Raw genomic sequence first — 19,595 nt, 5'->3', positions numbered from 1 at the left:
CACCCAGTGGACTACTACCAACCACGAAGGTAGAGCTATCCTATAAACCCAAAGAAAATGGAAGTGAATAACTAGATGCTTTGCACATAGCTTCAAGTAGTAATCCAAACATAAAGAGTGTGATAACCGTACTGACTGGCTGAGTGATCAGTTTTCTAGACTTCCCTGTAGAAATAGCCGGGTTTGCCACAATTCTGTTTAACTTCGTATCCAGGATCATTCCCAAATACTTTGTCGCGTTTGGTAATTGAATGTAGCCACCAACAAATGATGAGAGTTTAAATTCAACCCGCTTGCTTTGCCGAATGCAAAGCTAGTTTTATAGTGGGAACCCCTGTTCATGCCATTCTTCTATTAGACTAACAGTTTTAAGATCTTTTGCAGAAATTTTCAACAAATCGTATCTACCAAAATTAACATACCTTATTAGAATCCGTTTAGAGTCTACCAATCTTCAAAGGACACTAACCTGGACACGTCATTATATGGAATTGTTATCCACTAAAACCACCTCATCTTTCCCCTTCCCTGGAAGGACATATTCACCGGGAAGAAGTGTCCAAATTGAACATGTAGAGGGAGAAGAGGTACTATTTATTCCCATGACAACTGGGTGGATTGGAACTGATCTCGCCATGCTTTCTCTCCAACCAGTCCTTGATACTACCGTTCAATCTGGGTATCCACCGATCAACCGATTCTTTTACATCTCATCTGCCGAGGCGTCATAAGCGAGATGACAAAATGTGCTACCATCTGTGACTTTCCTGAATTCAAAACGTACCCCTGACTTCTGTACCCCGCATTCAGCTTATGTGTATTATGAGCTTTGTACTGCCCTCACTTGAGCTAGGGCTGCATAAGTCAAAGTGCGCGGTACGTTTTCTGCTACTATTGCGTGTCTTTTAACCACATTGCCCCCCGGTAAACTGTTATGGCCTTCAAATGGGGTGCTTTCTCTAACACACTTTAAGCTCCAGATCCAATTGGTGTGCCATCGACTATTATTATTACTTGCCCGCCCACAGTAAAACCTGGACATACCAACTTATGAACCAAACGAGTGCCAATGTATACAGGGTGCGGCAGCATAACTTCCTTTTTTCAAAACTCAATAAAAACTATTGTATGCATCGGAAAATATTTATTTATTTTTTATAATATAGGTACATGTCTAAAGTTTTTATTTACATTGTTTTGAAGATCAAATCTGTTAGGTGACGTCCCCCATTCTCCATACATTGCGTAAACCGATTTCTGGCGTTTGTCATGACTCTTGTTAGCATAGCAGGTGTTATGTTGGCAATTTCTTCTTGGATGTTGGTCTTCAAATCTTGTAGGGTTCTTGGACGGTTCACATAAACACGGGATTTCAAAAAACCCCATAGAAAAAAATCACAAGGGGACAGATCGGGAGAGCGTGCCGGCCATTCCAAATCGCCTCTAATTGAGATAAGGCGCTCTGGAAAGTGTTCCCTCAAAACAGCCATCGATGCTGTGTGTGCTGTTGCACCGTCTTGTTGAAACCAAGTGTACCCCAAATCCAAATTTTTTAGCCGTGGAAAAAAAAAAATTCTGTAGTATGTTTACATACCGGTCCGAATTCACTGTCACTGTAACCTCATTTTCCTCAAAAAACCAGGGACCAATAATTCCAGCTGAGGAAATTGCACACCACACTGTGACTTTGGGTGAATGCAAAGGCTTTTGATGCAATTCTCGAGGGTTGGTGTCAGCCCAGTAGCGCATGTTTTCTTTGTTAACCGACCCACACAAATGAAAATGGGCTTGATCGCTAAAAAAACAATAGCACCCTCGGGAACGACATCAAGAAGAAGCTCACACGCGTTCATCCGAGAATTGAAGTCACGTTCTGAAAGTTCCTGCACTATCGCCATCGTATAGGGATGAAAATGAAGATCATCACGAAGAATTCTTCTCACAGAACGATTGGATAGTCCAAGGGCAGATGCGTGTTTGCGCGCAGAACGCCGTGGCGACAGCAACATTGACGCTCTCACTGCTTCAATGTTCTCAGGTGATCCAACGGGCCGAGGGACTCCAGTTCTTCCTTTTGTCGCACTTGCAGTTTGTCTGAATGTAGTGACCCATGTAACAATTGATTTGCAGTCTGGGACGGGAGCCAACGGGGATAAACTAAAGCGATTCCGAAATGCACGCTGTGTTGCAATAACCGAACATCCGCTTGAAAAGTAAACCTTAACGGCAAAGGCACGCTCCTCACTATTCCAACGCATGATGGCGACTGAACCGTGTCGGGACAAAACTTTACAGTATCCCTTCTTGAACGAGACCACTAGCGCTCCGCTATGATATCAACTAACTGAGTGGCGCGCATTTTAAAAAAGGAAGTTATGCTGCCGCACCCTGTATAACCCTGTCTATCTACACAGGGTCCTGACCAATATAAGCCCATGCCACTAAACTCGACATACAACATAGTACACAATGCCAAGGAAATCGAGTTCCTCATGCGATTTCTTTAGAATTGCATCAGTTAGCTCCAGGCAACAGATACTTGGTAAACGGTTTTTCAGTGATCTCAACGATGTAGAGCAAAAAATTTGATAAATTTCGTGGACCCCACGAGGTGGTTTTGATTTTACCCCTCCTACTTTTCGCGACCATGGTCTTGAGAATTGTCACATCAAAACAATGCACAGTAGCGTCAACTGTGCCTAATAACTTGGCGCAACAATAGTTTTTCTGTTTAACCAATCTAAATTGGATTTTACAGGCTTAAAAATAGCCAAGTAGTACTTCTAGAAACATAGAAGAATATCCGCCAAGACATACTGAGATTCGAAATACCATCCGTAAATTCAAGGATGATAACCCTGCAGATGGAAGTACTTAAAAATGAATTAGCAGAGTGGCTGAAAGTGGATATCATCCTCCAGCCATCAACAACGAGTAAATCTAGAAGGCAGAGTGAATAGCCACAGCGCGGAAAAAGGGAAAATGATGCTTGACAGGTCGTCGCAATTGGCCATTATAATCGGCGCATGAAGAATATTTTACCATTTGACATTTGGCGAAAGGGAGGAAAAGTAGGTGAAGACAAGGTTGGACTTGTATATTACAATATTCAAGACAACACCGGAAAGTTTGATTGAAACTCAACGATTATTAACAAAGGTATCATTACGAGTATCATCAACGGCGCAACAACTAGTATCCGGTTTAGGCCTGCCTTAGTAAGAAGCTACAATCGTCCCGGTTTTTCAAAGAGGTCCACCAATACGATATCCCTGAAAGCTGTCTGGCTTCCAGGCCAACGCCATCGTTTCATCTCAGGCAGGGTCCGCCACATCGTCTTTTTCTACCATAGATTTCCGTGCTCATCCTCATCCATACGGATTTGGTAACCCACCTACCGAAAGCTATTCAGCCGGATTCTATCCACAACCAGATGGTCATGGTATCGTTCACAGATTTCATTATTACGTAGGCTACGGAATCATTCATCCTAAAGTAGGGCGCCAAAAACTCCACATTGATTCGCTGTCGCAGACCTTGAGCATCAGTTGGTAAACCGCTTGGTGTAATTGGTCGCAACCATATTTAACCAATTCCGCTGTAACTCTATCGGCTCCTGACGACTTGTAATTTTTAAACGGATGAATTGCACGGACTGCTTCTTCTATACTTGGTGGTGGCAGTATTTGTTCGTCGTCTTCGGCGGCGGGATCTGCAACCTGCCGATATATTGGTTGTTGTGCAATTCATCAAAATAATCAATCCAGGCTGATCTTCGCTTGGCTTGACCCCTCGGTCTCGATCCGCAACATTTTATTAGTAGTAGGATCAGCTCGTACAGAATGTGGCTGTCAATACTGTAACGATCTGCATAGAATATTGCAAATATTTCGGCAACCTAAGGTAGCCTTTTTCACTTCTTAATATTGGCACGCAAATTGGCTATCTGACAAACTTATACATAAAGAAATTTCCCCATTACCTGTGTCGAGCCGTTAGACAAAATGCATTTAATTGCACTACTTAGGACAATGAAAAACAAACGATGACTCGAAAGTCACGGAAGAGCGAATACTTGAAATAACTTTTACTGCAGAAAATTAAAATTAACGAAGCTAACTGACCAGTTCACTCCAGAACAAAAGAAGCTACCCTGAACAACAGCTAGGATCCACGTATATATATAATATTATTGATGAACTGAAGTTTCACTAATATTATTTTCGAAAATTTTTTTAACAAATTTTAATGCTTTTCCAAAGTAATTTCTCATTTCAGAAATGTTTTTGCTTTTGTTATCACTAGGAGGACGTAAGCCAAATACATGCAACTCTGAAGTGCCAATTGGCAATTATTTGCCAGATTAATATAAGAACATAAGCCATAAGTTAGATTTACTACAATTTATCAATGAGTGGCGACAATTATTGATTTAGTAAAAAAAAACGTTTATGAATAAAATTTCCTATAATCAATCAATGGCCAGCGTGTTCTATTTAGCAATACAAATAATTTATAATTGTCATCTTCACTTTAGGCCGAATCGAATAGATATAAATCGATGGTTCGTAGACAAATAAATGAATCCATTCAGATTTGCAGATGAATAGTTGTAGATGTGGTTTTATTAAAATAATGAGACGCACAAAATTCTTCTAGACTTGACAACAAACAAATTTTATTATTATCATACTACACTCAGTATCTGCGAATAAAGTGTGATTTTAAGATAAAATCACGTAAAAATAATTATAATTTGGAGAGATAAGAAAATGAAATCCGTGCATGTTGTCTGATAATTTGGATAGGACTACTTAGTATTAAAATTATCAAAACAGAACTGGTAATTGTATTAGCTTTTAAATACATAAGCAAATCACATTGGACAATCAACAACAAAAATTTAATTTTTATTTATTTAGTAGCAAGGAAGGCGAATTGTATTTCATATTTTAAGATAACTCGTGGAACAATAAAAAAGTTCGAAAACACCGTCTCTGCTTTAAAAATAAAATTAATTGTTTTGTTATCAGCCTGCGATAAGAAATGATAATCCCAGCTTAAAGCTTTTGTTTTCTGATATAAGAAGTTAATCTTTTTTTTTTTGAGTGCACACTATACATCAGATATCTTAAAGACATTGTTTTACTAGATAACTTGTATAGGGTTTGATTAAAGTAAGCAAAACGCATTATTTTTAACAAAAAGGCGAAATTACTCTCTGTTTTTTGGATAAAGCTTGAAATTATATTCAAAAATATATAAATTGATAATGACAATTTAAATCGATGAACCATATTTCCGCATTTAGTTGTTAATTAAATCAGTTGAAAAAAATCAAATTATCTTGGCTCTGACAATAAATTCTCATAGAAATTATTACACTAAGTGGAATCATTTCAGCAACTTAAATGCATACATAAATAATAATAACAAAGATCGCGCATTGTCTAATTGATAAAACGTGATAATTTATTCAACATCTTGCGGAGTGAAGCTGATACAATATCTTATCTAAATCACACATATCTTAACTATCTCCAGTACAATTCGGCCGGCGAGCTTTTAATTTTTGGAACCAAATAATTGTGGTTTTGTACAGAGTATTTGATCGAGACGACTTCAGTTTTATCGCAATTGAAGAAAGCAAAAGTAGATTCTGAACGGAGTCTTCCCCGGTTTCAATTAAAAAGAAAATTTATAATATTTTGATCAAAGTTAAACATGAACATTTTGTGGATTTAATTTTTGTGATAGTTTTTAAAACTGACAATGCCTAGTTCCTGTGTTATGACCTTTAATGAAAATCCCGATGGGGTGTATTTTTCTGGTCAAAAATTATCTGGCAGAGTATTTTTGGTGACGGATAAAGTTAAAATCATCAGAGGTATGTGTTCTTAAACCTATTTAGTTTTGAGCTATATAAAACGTTCAAACGCTTTATTTGTTTATTTAAAAGTGAAGGTCGCGATGTAGATATTGGATAAATTTTGAAGATAACTTCTACGCAGCTTATGCGCATTTGTTAGATAATATTTTGATATTAAAAAGTAGGGCTCGTAAAACTACATTCTTAAGGTTCTCAGCAAATAAAATATTACCAAAGTGGGTTTACTGTATGTTTGTTGGCCTGTCTGTCTACTACAATCACTTTTCTCGGAAATAGCTGTACTGATTGAAACAAAACTTGGTATGCAATTTATAAAGCCCCATGCATGCAGTGAGTGCCCTTAGCTATTTGGAGTTTAGAATGGAGGTGGGCTCCTCATACACGCAGAGGCAGGATATTAATTTTATTTTCCCAAATATCTGAAGTAACAAATGAAAGATTTTCTAGGTTTGATATAGGTTGCAAATTTTGGAAGTAAAGGTGTAGTACCAGCGGTTCCTTTACAATGGATAGCATCATCAAAGGATCACCTTTTCAACGTATTTAAAAGTACGCCCTGGCGGTTTTACATGGGTATCCGTTGTGTCGGCCGAACCCCACGGTCTTCTTAAGATATGAATTGATTTTGTGGGTCACAAGCAGAGTCCCATCGTGACAAACTCAACGGTACCAGTTTATACTGAATGCAAGACCTACCTAAGGTCTCTACCGAACTAAGGAGTACGGTACCCGCATGTGGACATAGCAAGAACCTCCATTAAACTCCCACAAGGGTGCCAACCGTAAATAACCGGGCCGAGAGCACATACTCCCGAAATTGTCTTGAGACAAAAGAACTCAGAGGGATTCCCGGTTCCCATGGTACCAGATGACCAGATAACCACTTCAGATGAGTCCCCACCACCTCTAAGTACCGGTTTGAAAGATAGATTTTTGTTTGTACCGTTAGTATGCATTCTCACGGTCTGTTGATAATTCGCCAACCTGTACATCTTCACGCGATAGCACTGAGTAATCAGTTTTCATACCAGAGTACGCCACGTAAAAGTAAAAGACCCCAGGGAGAGCTCTCAGTCGGCGCAAGCTGCTAAAAGTAAATATTTTGCAAAGCCAAGTGACGTAGTTCCTTCTCCATATCGCCTACACTTCCGCTACACTCTTTAGTAGCGTACATCATCCCCTTATTGCTGTTCGGGAGGTTCAAAGTTATTGTGTTAACTTTTTTGCGTAAGCCCAAGTGCTTGCTGCTATCATTGGTTCCCTTGAGTAGGTTCAAATAAAAAATATAATCGGCAACGATACTTTCCTGCTGATGCTGATATGATTCATTTTGAATAATTTTGCATAATCGAATTTTCACTTGCGCTCGATTTTTAGAATGTTACTAGTCTTGCGCAAGACAAGCATCCTACGACGTCACCTCGTTGCCAGTTATGTTGTGCTAGTTGTCGTTTAGTATCATAGACAAAATCTATTTGGTTACGCTTCGAAGATGCCCTTGTCTCCTTGTTCTGAGTTACACCGCAGGCAGCAAATTGCCAAGTCAGTCACCCTAGAAGGCGTTCTAAGCCTTACAATAGCACCCAATTTGATCCCAATCACCGTCAAATCTGCCGCCCAAATACACTTCTCACAGAAGGATATCGCCACGATTGAAGCCATTTTCTTACGGAAATAATAATCAAAACGTACATCGAAGTCATCCCGGAATTTTTCTTCGATAATATACGCGAAGTTGACGCGCTGTAGGGGGAGTTTTCAAAAATGCTGACATATGGGATCTCCCCGCTGAAAAACCTTTGAGCAAATTTTATGTTCGTTGTTGACAAATAAAGTTAAGAAAGTCACAAAATAAACCGTCCTGAATTGTTTTTTTTTTTTTCGAGAAAGAGGAGTAGCGACACCCACTTCGGGATTGGAAAAATTTGGGAAGTGAAAAAACGGCCAGGTGGACGGTCTTCGTTTTGAATTCTAGACAGCGAGGTCGTACAAGTGAAGGTTCTCGGGGGCAATTACAGTTGTGAAGTAAATAAATGCAAAGCGGAAAAAATAAAATGAATAATAAAGTAAATTCCTAATCCGAAAAGATGCATCAACGAAAGGTTTTGGATAGGCGAAGAGAAAATGTCAGGTGTGATACCTATAGGCCCTGTTCAGGAACAGAAACTTGTTGAGGGAGACTCCAACAGAGAAATTCCCGCAACTATTAAGGGAAAGCATTTAGGATTGGTGAATTTTACTCTGTTCTGGGAAGAGATTATCTTGCTTGAAGAATTTTTTTCCATAATCGAGGATGTTTTTTTAAGGATGTTTTTGAAGTAATATTCGCTATTAAGTTAACGCATCTTATAACGCACTGAAATGATAACACAAGGTTTAATGTAAAAAACAACTAAAGGGGAGTGAAATTTAGGGGCTAGCATTGTAAATTTCGAGTCTTCTTCTTTCGGTTGAAAGTCTATTCACGCCGTGGATAACGGTTATGTTCTCTGGCTATCGTATAAGGACACAATTTAGTTTTTCGATTGTATGTATGCTCCTTCATAAACGCATCGAAGAACCCCATAATGCTCATTTTCTCCAACTTGAGGTGAAGTCCCAACGCAATGAGCAGCAATGAGGTTTGATAGTGGGATTCTATCGAGTACTCCTCTCGATCATAAGACACAGTACTCTTGTGCTTTGGAAAATCTAACGGAATTAAGCATCAGTCTGCTGTTGAAATAATCCTTATGGCAACCACAAGGGTGCTCCCTGGAAGCCGGTTTCGAAGAGGATACCCACTACCGGATTTCAATGCATATTAAGGAGCATTCCAATTGCAATGAATGCAACTCAGAAAAGGGGATTTGAATGTGTGAGCTCCGATAATATCTTGCTGCTTGATTTCAAACTTGAAAGTAAGGAAAGTTATATAAGCAACAAAAGAGTGATGAAAATTACCTTAAATCAAAAATTTAATGTGCCACACAGAAACAGTCACTCTATGATGTCGTATGGTTGCCGTAAACTCCTATATGGGACATAGCGTGTTAACCGCAAATATGCTACCTTGTAGTACCGTAAATTCACACAAAACAGATAACTTTGTCCTACTATTAATTTGATAATAATGGTACGATTCTCTTCAAACTTTCCAATATTTTGCCTTACATTGAACTTTTGTAGCCTTAGCACGAATTAAAAGGTACTTTCCAGTAAAATGCGAAAATATAGTAATAGTAAACTTTATTTGAATAAAGATCAGGAAGACTTAATTTTATCATAATTTTTCTCAAATTTTTCAATTGATTAATTTTTGATAATGGGTCCCGTTTCACTTAAAATTTGTACCAGTCAATCATTCCCCCATTTCGCGGCCATTGACCCCAAGAAAACTCTTGGCCCAGAGGCAATCCTCCTCCACTTTCCACCCACCTTTCGTCAAGCTTCACTGTATACGAAGAATTTCCTAATCCCCATATGTCCACCAATTTCCAACTAGGTGCAGTTGTTGTTGTCACATAAAGTATAAATATTTTTTCGTAATTACGTTTTAAGAAACAACAATGATTAAATTAGATTCTTAAGTAAAGTCGACACTATCCTCTTATAGGTATGAAAATAAATACAAAGGTCGCGCAGTTCTAGAATTAAACATCACCAGAACTGTGTCCGGGTGGCTCAATTGGTTAGAGCGCTGGGATGTTGCCGGATACCAGGCGACTCAGCCTGTGAATGAGTGTCTGAGACAAATCAGGATAATAATCTTGGGCGAGCGTAATGCTGGTCATATTTCCTTCTGCAGTGTATTGTAGTGTAGCGTTACAATCTTGAATGAAGTGCTCGAACACACTTCAAGGCCCTGATCCCATATGCATTGTTTATGACTGTGTCTTATCCGTTTCCAACAGCACAGGTCCCCACTGCGGGAAGATAATAAATAGATAAAGGCCACAAATTAGGCTTAATACCGTCCTCCCATTTATAAAAATAAACTTCGACTGAGTTCGCCACAATATATATTTCATGCGCAACCATTAAAAGGGTAAAGCTCAGTTAAAAACCAGGATGTCTGGAGCTCGTTACTAAGACAGCCCTAGACCAAATACCTATTATTGACTTACCCTTGTTACTACATTTGTTTCGTTCATCTTTAGTCCAGTATGATTTTCCCAAAGCATGAAAACTTTCGAAATTTAAATGTTTTAAACAGGATAACCCTAGATGCGGTGACAATGACGAACTGAAGATTACTTTGTTAGTGGCGACAAGCGAAAGATCCTAAGATTCGTCATTCAGCTTCCAAAAAATATGCAAGTTCTACCGATGCCCGGCAATGATGCTTACCAAGAGAAGTCCTTCGCACAATTTACGCGTACGTTCTGCCAATATTTCACCTCAGAAGTAGAACTCAGGCGATCACAATTTCACGCCCTCACAGCAGAAAGGAAAAGGTCCCGCCGAAGTCCTTACTTGGAAAGATTCTTTGAGTTTCCGTTCGAACCCTCTCCCCCTTTCATTCGATGATCCCTCCCGAAATCCTTCGGCCACGATTTCGGTTCTTAGAGCGGCAATCAAATCCATAGGATTATAACGAAAAAGAAACAATGCTACTCCCTGAAACATTATCCAGCGGATATGCCATGCCACAGCATTTTTTGGTACTGAATGATCTGGCACTCGGGCATTGGTAGTTGAATGGACACCCACATCGACCATATTGTTCTTCAAGCAGCGTCAGAAAAAAAACCTTCTACTTTTTACTTCTCAACGCAGGTTACCATTCTGCTATTTGAAAGAAAAACAAATCTTTCTTTTTTCTCGAACGACGGTCAAAAATTTCGATTCGGTTTCATAACAGTTTATATGTACGTAGATGTTTCTCAATTGCTTATACCGACCCGTTAGGCAAAAATGTGTTTAGTTTGAGGTAGCGAAAGTAGAATTTAGCTGAACCAAAAGCTACTCTGGAAGACCCACGTCGGAAATACATATAACAAAGTTACAAAGTCTATAATGATTTAGCAAGAAAAGAGTACGGGTGCACCACGAAAATATCGGGGAAGATAGAATCAAACCCAATGCTAAACTCAGTTCTACAAACTTCAAAGAATGGCTTGTGTCTCTCAGGTTATGAGAACCTGCCCAACGGCAGCCTTTCTAGGATTGAGTCTTCTTCATTTTCACATACAATCCTCAGGATATCCAAATAAGCTGACCAAAAGCAAAAACGCTGCTCTATTAACCAGAATCCTTCTGTTGAGTCAGGAAGAGGTCTAAGGAATAAAACTCAGAAAAACCGAGAAACAACTGTGGGAACACTATCTTAAAACATACCAGTTGGAACAACCCAGGGTGCTTATGGGGAAATATGAATCAAAGTGCTCGCAGGATTATTTGAACCTTATCAGAAGAGCCTTAGGATCCTTAATGGAAATTCTCCCAGGTTCCTAAAAGGAGTAGAAAACATCCGAAAATATCTGTTGGCTATGGGACTAATTGACATACTATAGTTAATAGCTACACTATAACCATCAAAGGGACACCAGCCAACATAATTTTTTTTTTATGTAATTATTTTTATCCTGAATGAATGAATTATAGTAGTTAATTTTTGTTGAAAGTTTTCAAGTACACCTGGTTAACTGTTCAGTAGATCAAGGTAAGAATATTTGAAAAGAATATTAATTCTTCAAAATGAATTGCTTCAAAACAAGATTTGTTTTGAACCGGCGTTAGTTCATCTGCACGTTTATTATACAAAAGAAATAGAATTTGGATTCGTCAAATGTTGCATATTAAAATATCTTTCACGTCACTCGAATAAACGTGCTTTGTAATTTGATTGCCGTCAATTACGTATAATTTGTGATACTGTATCGCTGGCCATTGCTAATCTTCCAACAGTTATTCTGTAACTCGAATGTTTGAGGTGGTAGATTGGTTCCACTATACAATATGTATGTACATAGATTATCTTAGTTTTTCAAATAAGCTAAGTAAAGAAGGAAGAGTAAATCATAAACAAGGAAAGATTAGTTTAGAATAAAGATATATATGACGTATTTTATGTGCGCAGTTATATAGTGAATATTACTTTCAATACTATTCGTTTCTAACGTTTCGAAAGATTATCACTATTAAGACTCTAATCTAACAAAAAGTTTATATACTATTTCGTGTTAATACAGAAAAACGGCTTTAATTCTGATTCGATTGATTTTTAAGGTTTTGTGTCAAACAAAGCTTGACTAAAATCGATTCAATGCCTGTCCGTCTGTCTGCCCCCTGATATTTACTCCCAAACCGCTGGAGCTATCGTCACGAAATTTGGTGAAAATATGTAGGCTATGAACCGCTATACGTGCAATTTGGCTAGTTATTCAACAAGTCGGGAAAGCGAAAGCTCGGCGCTTCCGTTATGAAAGGTTTTGTCTGTTTCTTATGTAAGTATATTTAAGTGGAGAACTATCCCATTTCTGCGTAGCCCGTAATGTATATGTATATTTAGCATCATAACCTACCCATTTTCGTGTGATATTGATATTTAGTACTTTGGGTTGCAGTAAATCTACACGGAAAAGACAATTTTGAACTACTGTAACTCTATCAGTATTTTGATTAAACTTGGGAATATCATGCTTCATGCTATAGTCTATATTACTGGACATTTTTATAATACCCTCAAAATACAGTAATATGCTATTATTAATTTAAGTTGCATTGATATCGATATGGAGAGTATTTTGAGGCCTGGGCACCACACAGAGGCAGCTTCATGTTCCTTGTTCACATTTATCCGTTGGGTAGTTTCTGAGAATGGGTCCGTTAAAAATATCATCACTTCGATTCCCGCACTCCCCACCTTTTCAAGACACCAAGACTAGCTTCAAAATGTACTAACCGAGGTTTTCATTTGATACCCAACGCAACTATATTCGGTGAAGAAAAAATGTACAACCTCCTTTTGTATGATATATAGGGCCCTCCTTATACTCAACATGGCAAAATGTAACTTACCGTATGTGTGGGCGTGCACAGTTCCCAAGTTCGGTATATTCTGAGATAAGTGCATGTGATAGACAGACAGGCAGATGGGCAGACGGTCAAACAGGCAGACATTGAACCAATTTTAGTAAAACTGTATCATCAGAATTCCTGTGTCTACTGCTTCTTAAAGCTAGTTTACACGCAACGATAAAAGCGAGCAATCGTAACGATCGATTTATTTCAATTGACCTTTCTGTAGATGGGATATCGTAGCTTTTTATCGGATTTGGAGTTCGGTTGGACAGTTGGTCCGGGCCCGGATCAATTTATCAATTTCGAAGAACCGTAACGATATGTCTGAACATGTAAACAGGTTGGAGCCATTTCTTGCTGCAATTTAACTCAGTTCTGTGTTCTTGCCCAATCAGAATCAGTGAGTTTCCTTCTTTTTGTTAGTTTGTTCATTGGGGTCGATAGATGTCGATAGCTGTCGATGGCGGAGTAGGACAAGAAATCGTTACAATTTATTGAAGCGTCGTCGAGAAATCGAGACGATCTCTCGTGGCGTGTAAACTGGACTTTAAAGATGTCCATTGATTAGTTCATACAGAGTAAGAACAATCATTTCAAAAATGGAAATTTCAAAACCGACGTTTAAGGCACTGCGAGGCATATGGGATAATTCTGGAAACCTAACTGTGAGGCACCTGGGATATTTTTGTGAATCCTTTAAGTGAATAATCCCAGCTCTTCTGCCGCTCCGGTACTGTTTCAGTTCGTGCCAATTGCCGACGACAGACATAGATCTCGCCGATTGTTCATGTTGGGCAACAGAGGTGTCTCCCCTCGTTCAACAAGATGTTGATCAAGACCATGCCTACTATCAAACATTCTACTTCGTTTGATGTTGTACAGTAAGGCACGATGTCCGCAATGCACTTAATCGATTGGAGCCTGCAATTTTTTTTCTACTTGCATTATATTCTAATGTCATGGCCCAGACAGGAACTACATATAGCAAAATCGAGCTAACATCTTTCGCGATAAGGAGCCAATGGCTTCGCCTTGGGATGCATATATTTGGTAATATTTTCGCCAATAATTTAGTAACTGCGGACGTTTTTATTTCTAAACTAGTAAGATGTGTCTTGAAGTATGGTGTCTTCCCTAATTCACATGTTTGTAGATGTTTGCTTTTTTATTTTGATGATCAGGAATACCTCGGTTTTTGTGCCCTGCGAACAACTTCTTATAACCTAGATCTTATCTTCCCACTTTAGAGGTAGGAGGCAATGTGGTCAACATTGCGCTCGCACGAGATTATTATCCTGATTTGACTCAGGTACTCATTCACAGCTGAGTTGACTGGAATACGACGTCAAATCACGATACAAACCCCACTGCCACAAATGAGATTTGAACCGCAACCTTCCATACAACAGCCTTGTGTTCTAACCAGTCAGCTATCCGGACATTTTAAGAAAGTACTCAGCTGAAAAGAAGATATAGAGATGCCCCAGGTCCAGGCTTCCTCTCTACATTGATTTCTGCTCAAATAAAATTTATAAAGGTATATTGTCATCTTTTTGGGAAATTGGCTAAAAACTCCCTTAAGTTTATCTTAAACTAATAAAAATTACATACCCTATAATTGAAAGCATGATACCTACAAGTTTCGTGAAAACTGTGCTACTATTGACAAAATTACAGTATCGCATAGGTATCTCTTCTGTGTAAACTTACTGCAATCAAAAACACTGAATATCAATTCATATCACACTAAATTAAGTAGTCTGACTTGCTGACAACTTCCGCCTTCTATAGAATTTCATGGTGGTATTCTTAAACAGATAAAATCTCTTTCTTCAGCCTTTCTCCCGTTCACAAACGGCTCGTCGTGATCGGTTGCACAATTTGGTTTCATCAACAACCTGATCCGGATGCAATCGCGAGGCTTTCAAATCCCCATGCAGCGTATCAAACCACCATTGTTTCGGCCTGCCTTTGGTCGTTTACCATCGACTTCAATGTTCAGACCAATTTTGACAAGTAAATTTCCGTTAACGCGAATTACGTGACCATACCATCGTAGACGCCTCTCTCCCAATTTTTCCATGATCGATGCAATTCCATATCAACCGCCGATATCCTCATTTCGGATGTGTTCAAAACGCGTCACGCCACTAGTTCAACGCAATACCATCCGCATAGAGCAATGTATAGGGCGCTGGATGTTGAATGTTCCTTGTGACAGTGTCAATAACGAGAACAAAGAGGAATGGTAAGAGCGCGCTTCGTTGATGAAGACCTACAGAGACAAGGAGCGTTTCGCCACATTTTGAACTTTGCTTTCCGGATGGTAGTAGAGCAGTTGGATCCAGTGCACGAATTCTTCTCGCACTAAGTGTTGTCGTAGAGCATACCAGATGAGTTCGTGTGGCACGTGCAAGTAAAGAGGGCGATGCTTCTCACGATGTTTCTCTATGAGTAACTGCAGCGTGTATTACGTCAGTAGTTCCGCAGTTCTTGACAAATCCGGCTTGATTCACGCCTATTTCAACGATTTCGTGAATACCATTGTAAAACGGACGGTAATTTGAACATTCTGCTGACTACCTTTCTTTCCCCATATTGGAACTGTGAAACTTTCTTGCCAGTCAGATTGAAGAATTCACTGAGTTACAGTGTTGAGTCCCAGACATTCGCTTTCCAAAGTTCAGATGCGATGTGGTCAGGTCCTGTTGCTTTCCCCAATTTCATTTATTTAATTCGTTTCTCGACTTTAACCGCCCTGGAAGGTGCAGTTCCTCCAAATGGTGGCAATGCAGAAGGGGAGCATGAACAAATTCACGTATTTGCTGTGCTTTGCCTTTGACTTCCATTAATCGACCCGCTCCTGGTCCGACTTCACCCTACTTAGAACATTCAAGCCTCGACCCTTTAAATATAGTGGAATTAGCACGTAATCTGCCTTACAAATAACTTCATGAAAGAGATTGATCTGCTCCTGACTGCAAAAATATGCGAGTAGTGAGTCGATTTCACTTTGACGTTATCCACGACGCTACCACGCTCCCGCCTTGGAGTCACGAGAAAAGTTGCATTGACAGGGATGGCAAGGACATTAATGCGTTTATTCTGTTCCTCCCCAAGAGATACAATTTTTTCATCAGCTCCAGATGTCACAAGGATTTGAACAGCACAGGGTTCTTCAAATTACAAATTAAGCATGAGTTGCTTACCGAATTCCTTGGTAGGTGTAGAAATCAGTCCAGTAATAGCTTGACGTCAACAATGTTATATGCGGCATTCAGTTGATGATAACATATGGCTTCCATTCAACATTTATCTGAACCAAATTCCATCCGAATATCACAGCTGAACATTTCAACTATGCGCAACACACGTATAAGATCACATAATCATATAAGATCGCGCTTAACACGCAAGCTATATTTAATTGCAGAACCATGTCCTCTTATATCATTCAGAAACCATAAATGGGGGTTCGATGCCACACAAAGCCAAAGAAAGCTCAATAAGTCTCGTTAGAAAATGCCCCCAGCCTCTTCTAGCCTCTTCTGTATGCGGATGGGCTTCGAAGCGCTGGTAGCCTCAGTTGAGCGTACTGGGAATAAGGTACGTCACCTTGCCATGGCTGTCGCCAAACATTTTACTACAGACAGTCGCTTTATCGTCAGTATTATTCGTACAGGGTTAGGCATGGGAACTTCCTTATTCGAAAAGATCATAAAACAATAATTATTGGAAACGTCATTTTATTCTTTCTATTTTTACATAGAAGTACATTTAAAGTTTTTTTTAATTCGCTTTTTGAAACTAATATCTTGAAGGTTTCCTCCGTTCTGGTCATTAGATTGAGAGAGTCGAAACCGCAAGTTTTGTTCCACTTTGCCCGTATCAATGTTAGCAATAGCAGCACGAATATTGGTCTTCAGTATACTCAAGGTCTTCGAATGATTAGTATACACCAAAAATTTGAGATATCCCTATAAAAAAATCCCGGGGTGCTAAGACTGGAAAGCGTGCTGGCCATTCAAGATCATCCCTCAAAGAGATAAGACGTTCAAGGTTTAATTGCCTTGTCGTTTTCTACAAAAAATCAAGGTCCAACAATGCACATCAAACAATCACACGTTCTGCATGCAGGGGCAACCTCTCGGGTGTTTGTGCTATTCCAACATAGCATGTTTTGTTTATTAACGCATCCTGACAGATGAAAATGTGCCTCATCGGTGAAGAACGAACACAAGCGCGTCATGAGGCAAGCTTTCGACAAAGACTTCACAAGCCCTTTGTCGTGAATCGAAATCGCGTGTATTAAGTTTATGGACCATTGCCAATTTGTATGGATAAAATTTTAGGTTTTCATGAAAAATTCGTCTTATTGTGCGGTCAAAAATCCTAACAGTAACTGAAGGTTTGCGTGCAGATCGCTTCAGGGATTTCAGAACCGCCTTACGTACCTTCTGACGTTCATTGGAGTCCTGGTGGTTTTTAACTACCAGTATCCATAAATGTGTCCACCCACTGAACAATCGATTTCCAATCAGGAACAGCACCTGCAGGTGCGATTTTAATTTTTTTTCTAAATGCACGCTGAGTTGCAATAATCAAACGATTATTAGAAAAGTAAGTGACCACGGCGAACACATGCTCTTCTCTTGTCCGCTGCATGGTCGTAGCTAAACTAACCGTACAAAAACTTTGGGCTGCGCCCTTTTGAATGGGCACACGCCCACTTTCGTAAGATTAATAGCCGCTGTGTGGCACGATTCCAATAAGGAAGTTCCCGCGCCACACCCTGTATATGCTGATATTCCGGGAACCATCATCATCAATGTTCAACTGACATGTATCATTCAAATAATTTAATCAAGCTTTCCATTGATTCAATAAAGACATCACTTTCAATTCAAAAACTACTCAACACTACTTTTAACTTTAAATCACATGCAATCACTCGCACATTTACAACGTGCAAAAAACTCCGCTACGGCAGCCCAGCGCACTAACCACTTAAGTCATCCGGACACTTAACATATAACTTAACGCATACTCAGTAGTATATACAATATTTCCAAAGGAGATTCCGTCAATAAACTGATATATTTCCTTTTCAGGTATTTACATTGTAATTCGTGGATATGCTGACGTACATTGGTCTGAGACGCGATCAAGTGGTGCAACACGCCGAGTATACTTCAGAGCGCATGATGAATACTTCACGACAAGGACACAAGTTATGACTGTAACAAGCGGAAACAAATTCAACCTGACCCCTGGAAAATACGAATTTGATTTCGAAGTGCACCTACCATATGTTTTGCCATCGTCATTCCTAGGCAGATGCGGAGAAATCCGATATGAAGTTGTTCTAACAATAGACAGACCTTGGCGATTCGATAACGTCTTCAGACAACCGTTCACAGTGATATGCCCTCTGGATTTGAATATACACACTAAGTACAGGGTAAGTTTGCAGGAAATCTAATCGTGTCAGAGACATATTAAATATTTTTCCTCCTTCCAGCAACCGGTAGACAAAACTGTCAAAACACGCTTCACAAAGGTCCTGTGTTGCGGCGATGGAGGTGAGATGATACTCACTGCACATATGCCACACAGCGGTTTTGCGCCCGGTCAACACATACCTATAGATGTAGTCATTAGAAACTTTTCCTCGACTGAATGCTCCGAGCTGAAACTGATGTTAGTGAGGACGGTCGAATATAATAGTTCAACACCCCATTGTAGACGAAAGTACGATTCTGTTACGTTAGTTGATCACAGATTTGGACCAATCGGAAAATTCCGAGAGAAATCTTTAAGTTGTTGCCTGCGCATCCCTTCGGTACCCCCTACTTCATTCAATACATGCAAAATAATTGGACTTTCCTACTTTGTCGACTTCCATCTAAAAACAAAAGGACTACACTCCAATATGAATATGAGACTACCAGTTGTGATAGGAACTGTTCCCTTATTTTACGGCGGGCAACTGAAACCAAAGATAAATTGCCAGCCCTCTAGTTCACATTCAACTTCAAATGGAATTTATTCAATACCAGGTAAGGATTCGCCTTTTATTTTTAAAAGTTAACACACTCTAAACTCTGAAAAAATTACAGCCCCACCATCATATGAAGAAGCAACGCGCTTTGATGTTGACAGCAACAATGACTTAGACGAAAATCAGCATTTGGAACCTGCTCCATATGTGCCGAAATATCCAGTGTATTATGAATTTGATGATATGATACTATGTAGAAAACTTTGCACAAGCCACCATCCTTTTGAAGAAACTAAACAGAGATATTAGACTTATTAGATTTAGATTACTTTATCTTGTTACCAAAATAGGAGCGCATTATCCCCTCATTGTATTTTATTGGAGCTTGTTTTCTTCAAGCCGCAATGAATGTCATAACTCATTTAATTCTTATTTATTATCTAATTTACTGCAAATAAAACGTTTGACTGACATCCAAAACAAAAATTCAATCATTTCATCATTGTTTACAAAAATTGCGGAATGTTGATGATAGTAGCTGGTCCGATGATTAGGCTGGATCAGGTAATAGCCTTCGTGAATGTAGGAAAACCAATGTAGCTGCTGACATTGAAGTTGTAAAGAATACTCCTCTCAATTCCTCTCATGACACTATAATGAACTTAGGAGATTTAGATAGTGAAGTGACTATCCTGAGTG

General features: G+C 39.2%; 1 protein-coding gene across 1 annotated transcript; it reads left to right on the top strand.

The window, feature by feature from the left end:
* Positions 1-5,352: 5,352 nt before the first annotated feature.
* LOC119660503 (arrestin domain-containing protein 17-like) lies at positions 5,353-19,366 on the top strand. The gene is made up of 4 exons (XM_038069100.1): positions 5,353-5,887; positions 18,007-18,356; positions 18,417-18,954; positions 19,015-19,366. Exons 1-4 carry the CDS (start codon positions 5,773-5,775, stop codon positions 19,203-19,205), a joined length of 1,194 nt encoding a protein of 397 aa, XP_037925028.1. The 5' UTR covers positions 5,353-5,772; the 3' UTR covers positions 19,206-19,366.
* The last annotated feature ends 229 nt before the right edge of the window (positions 19,367-19,595 follow it).

Source organism: Hermetia illucens, chromosome 6 (assembly GCF_905115235.1).
Source record: "Hermetia illucens chromosome 6, iHerIll2.2.curated.20191125, whole genome shotgun sequence".
NCBI lineage: Eukaryota > Metazoa > Arthropoda > Insecta > Diptera > Stratiomyidae > Hermetia > Hermetia illucens.
This window is presented reverse-complemented; position numbering and strand designations above follow the sequence as displayed.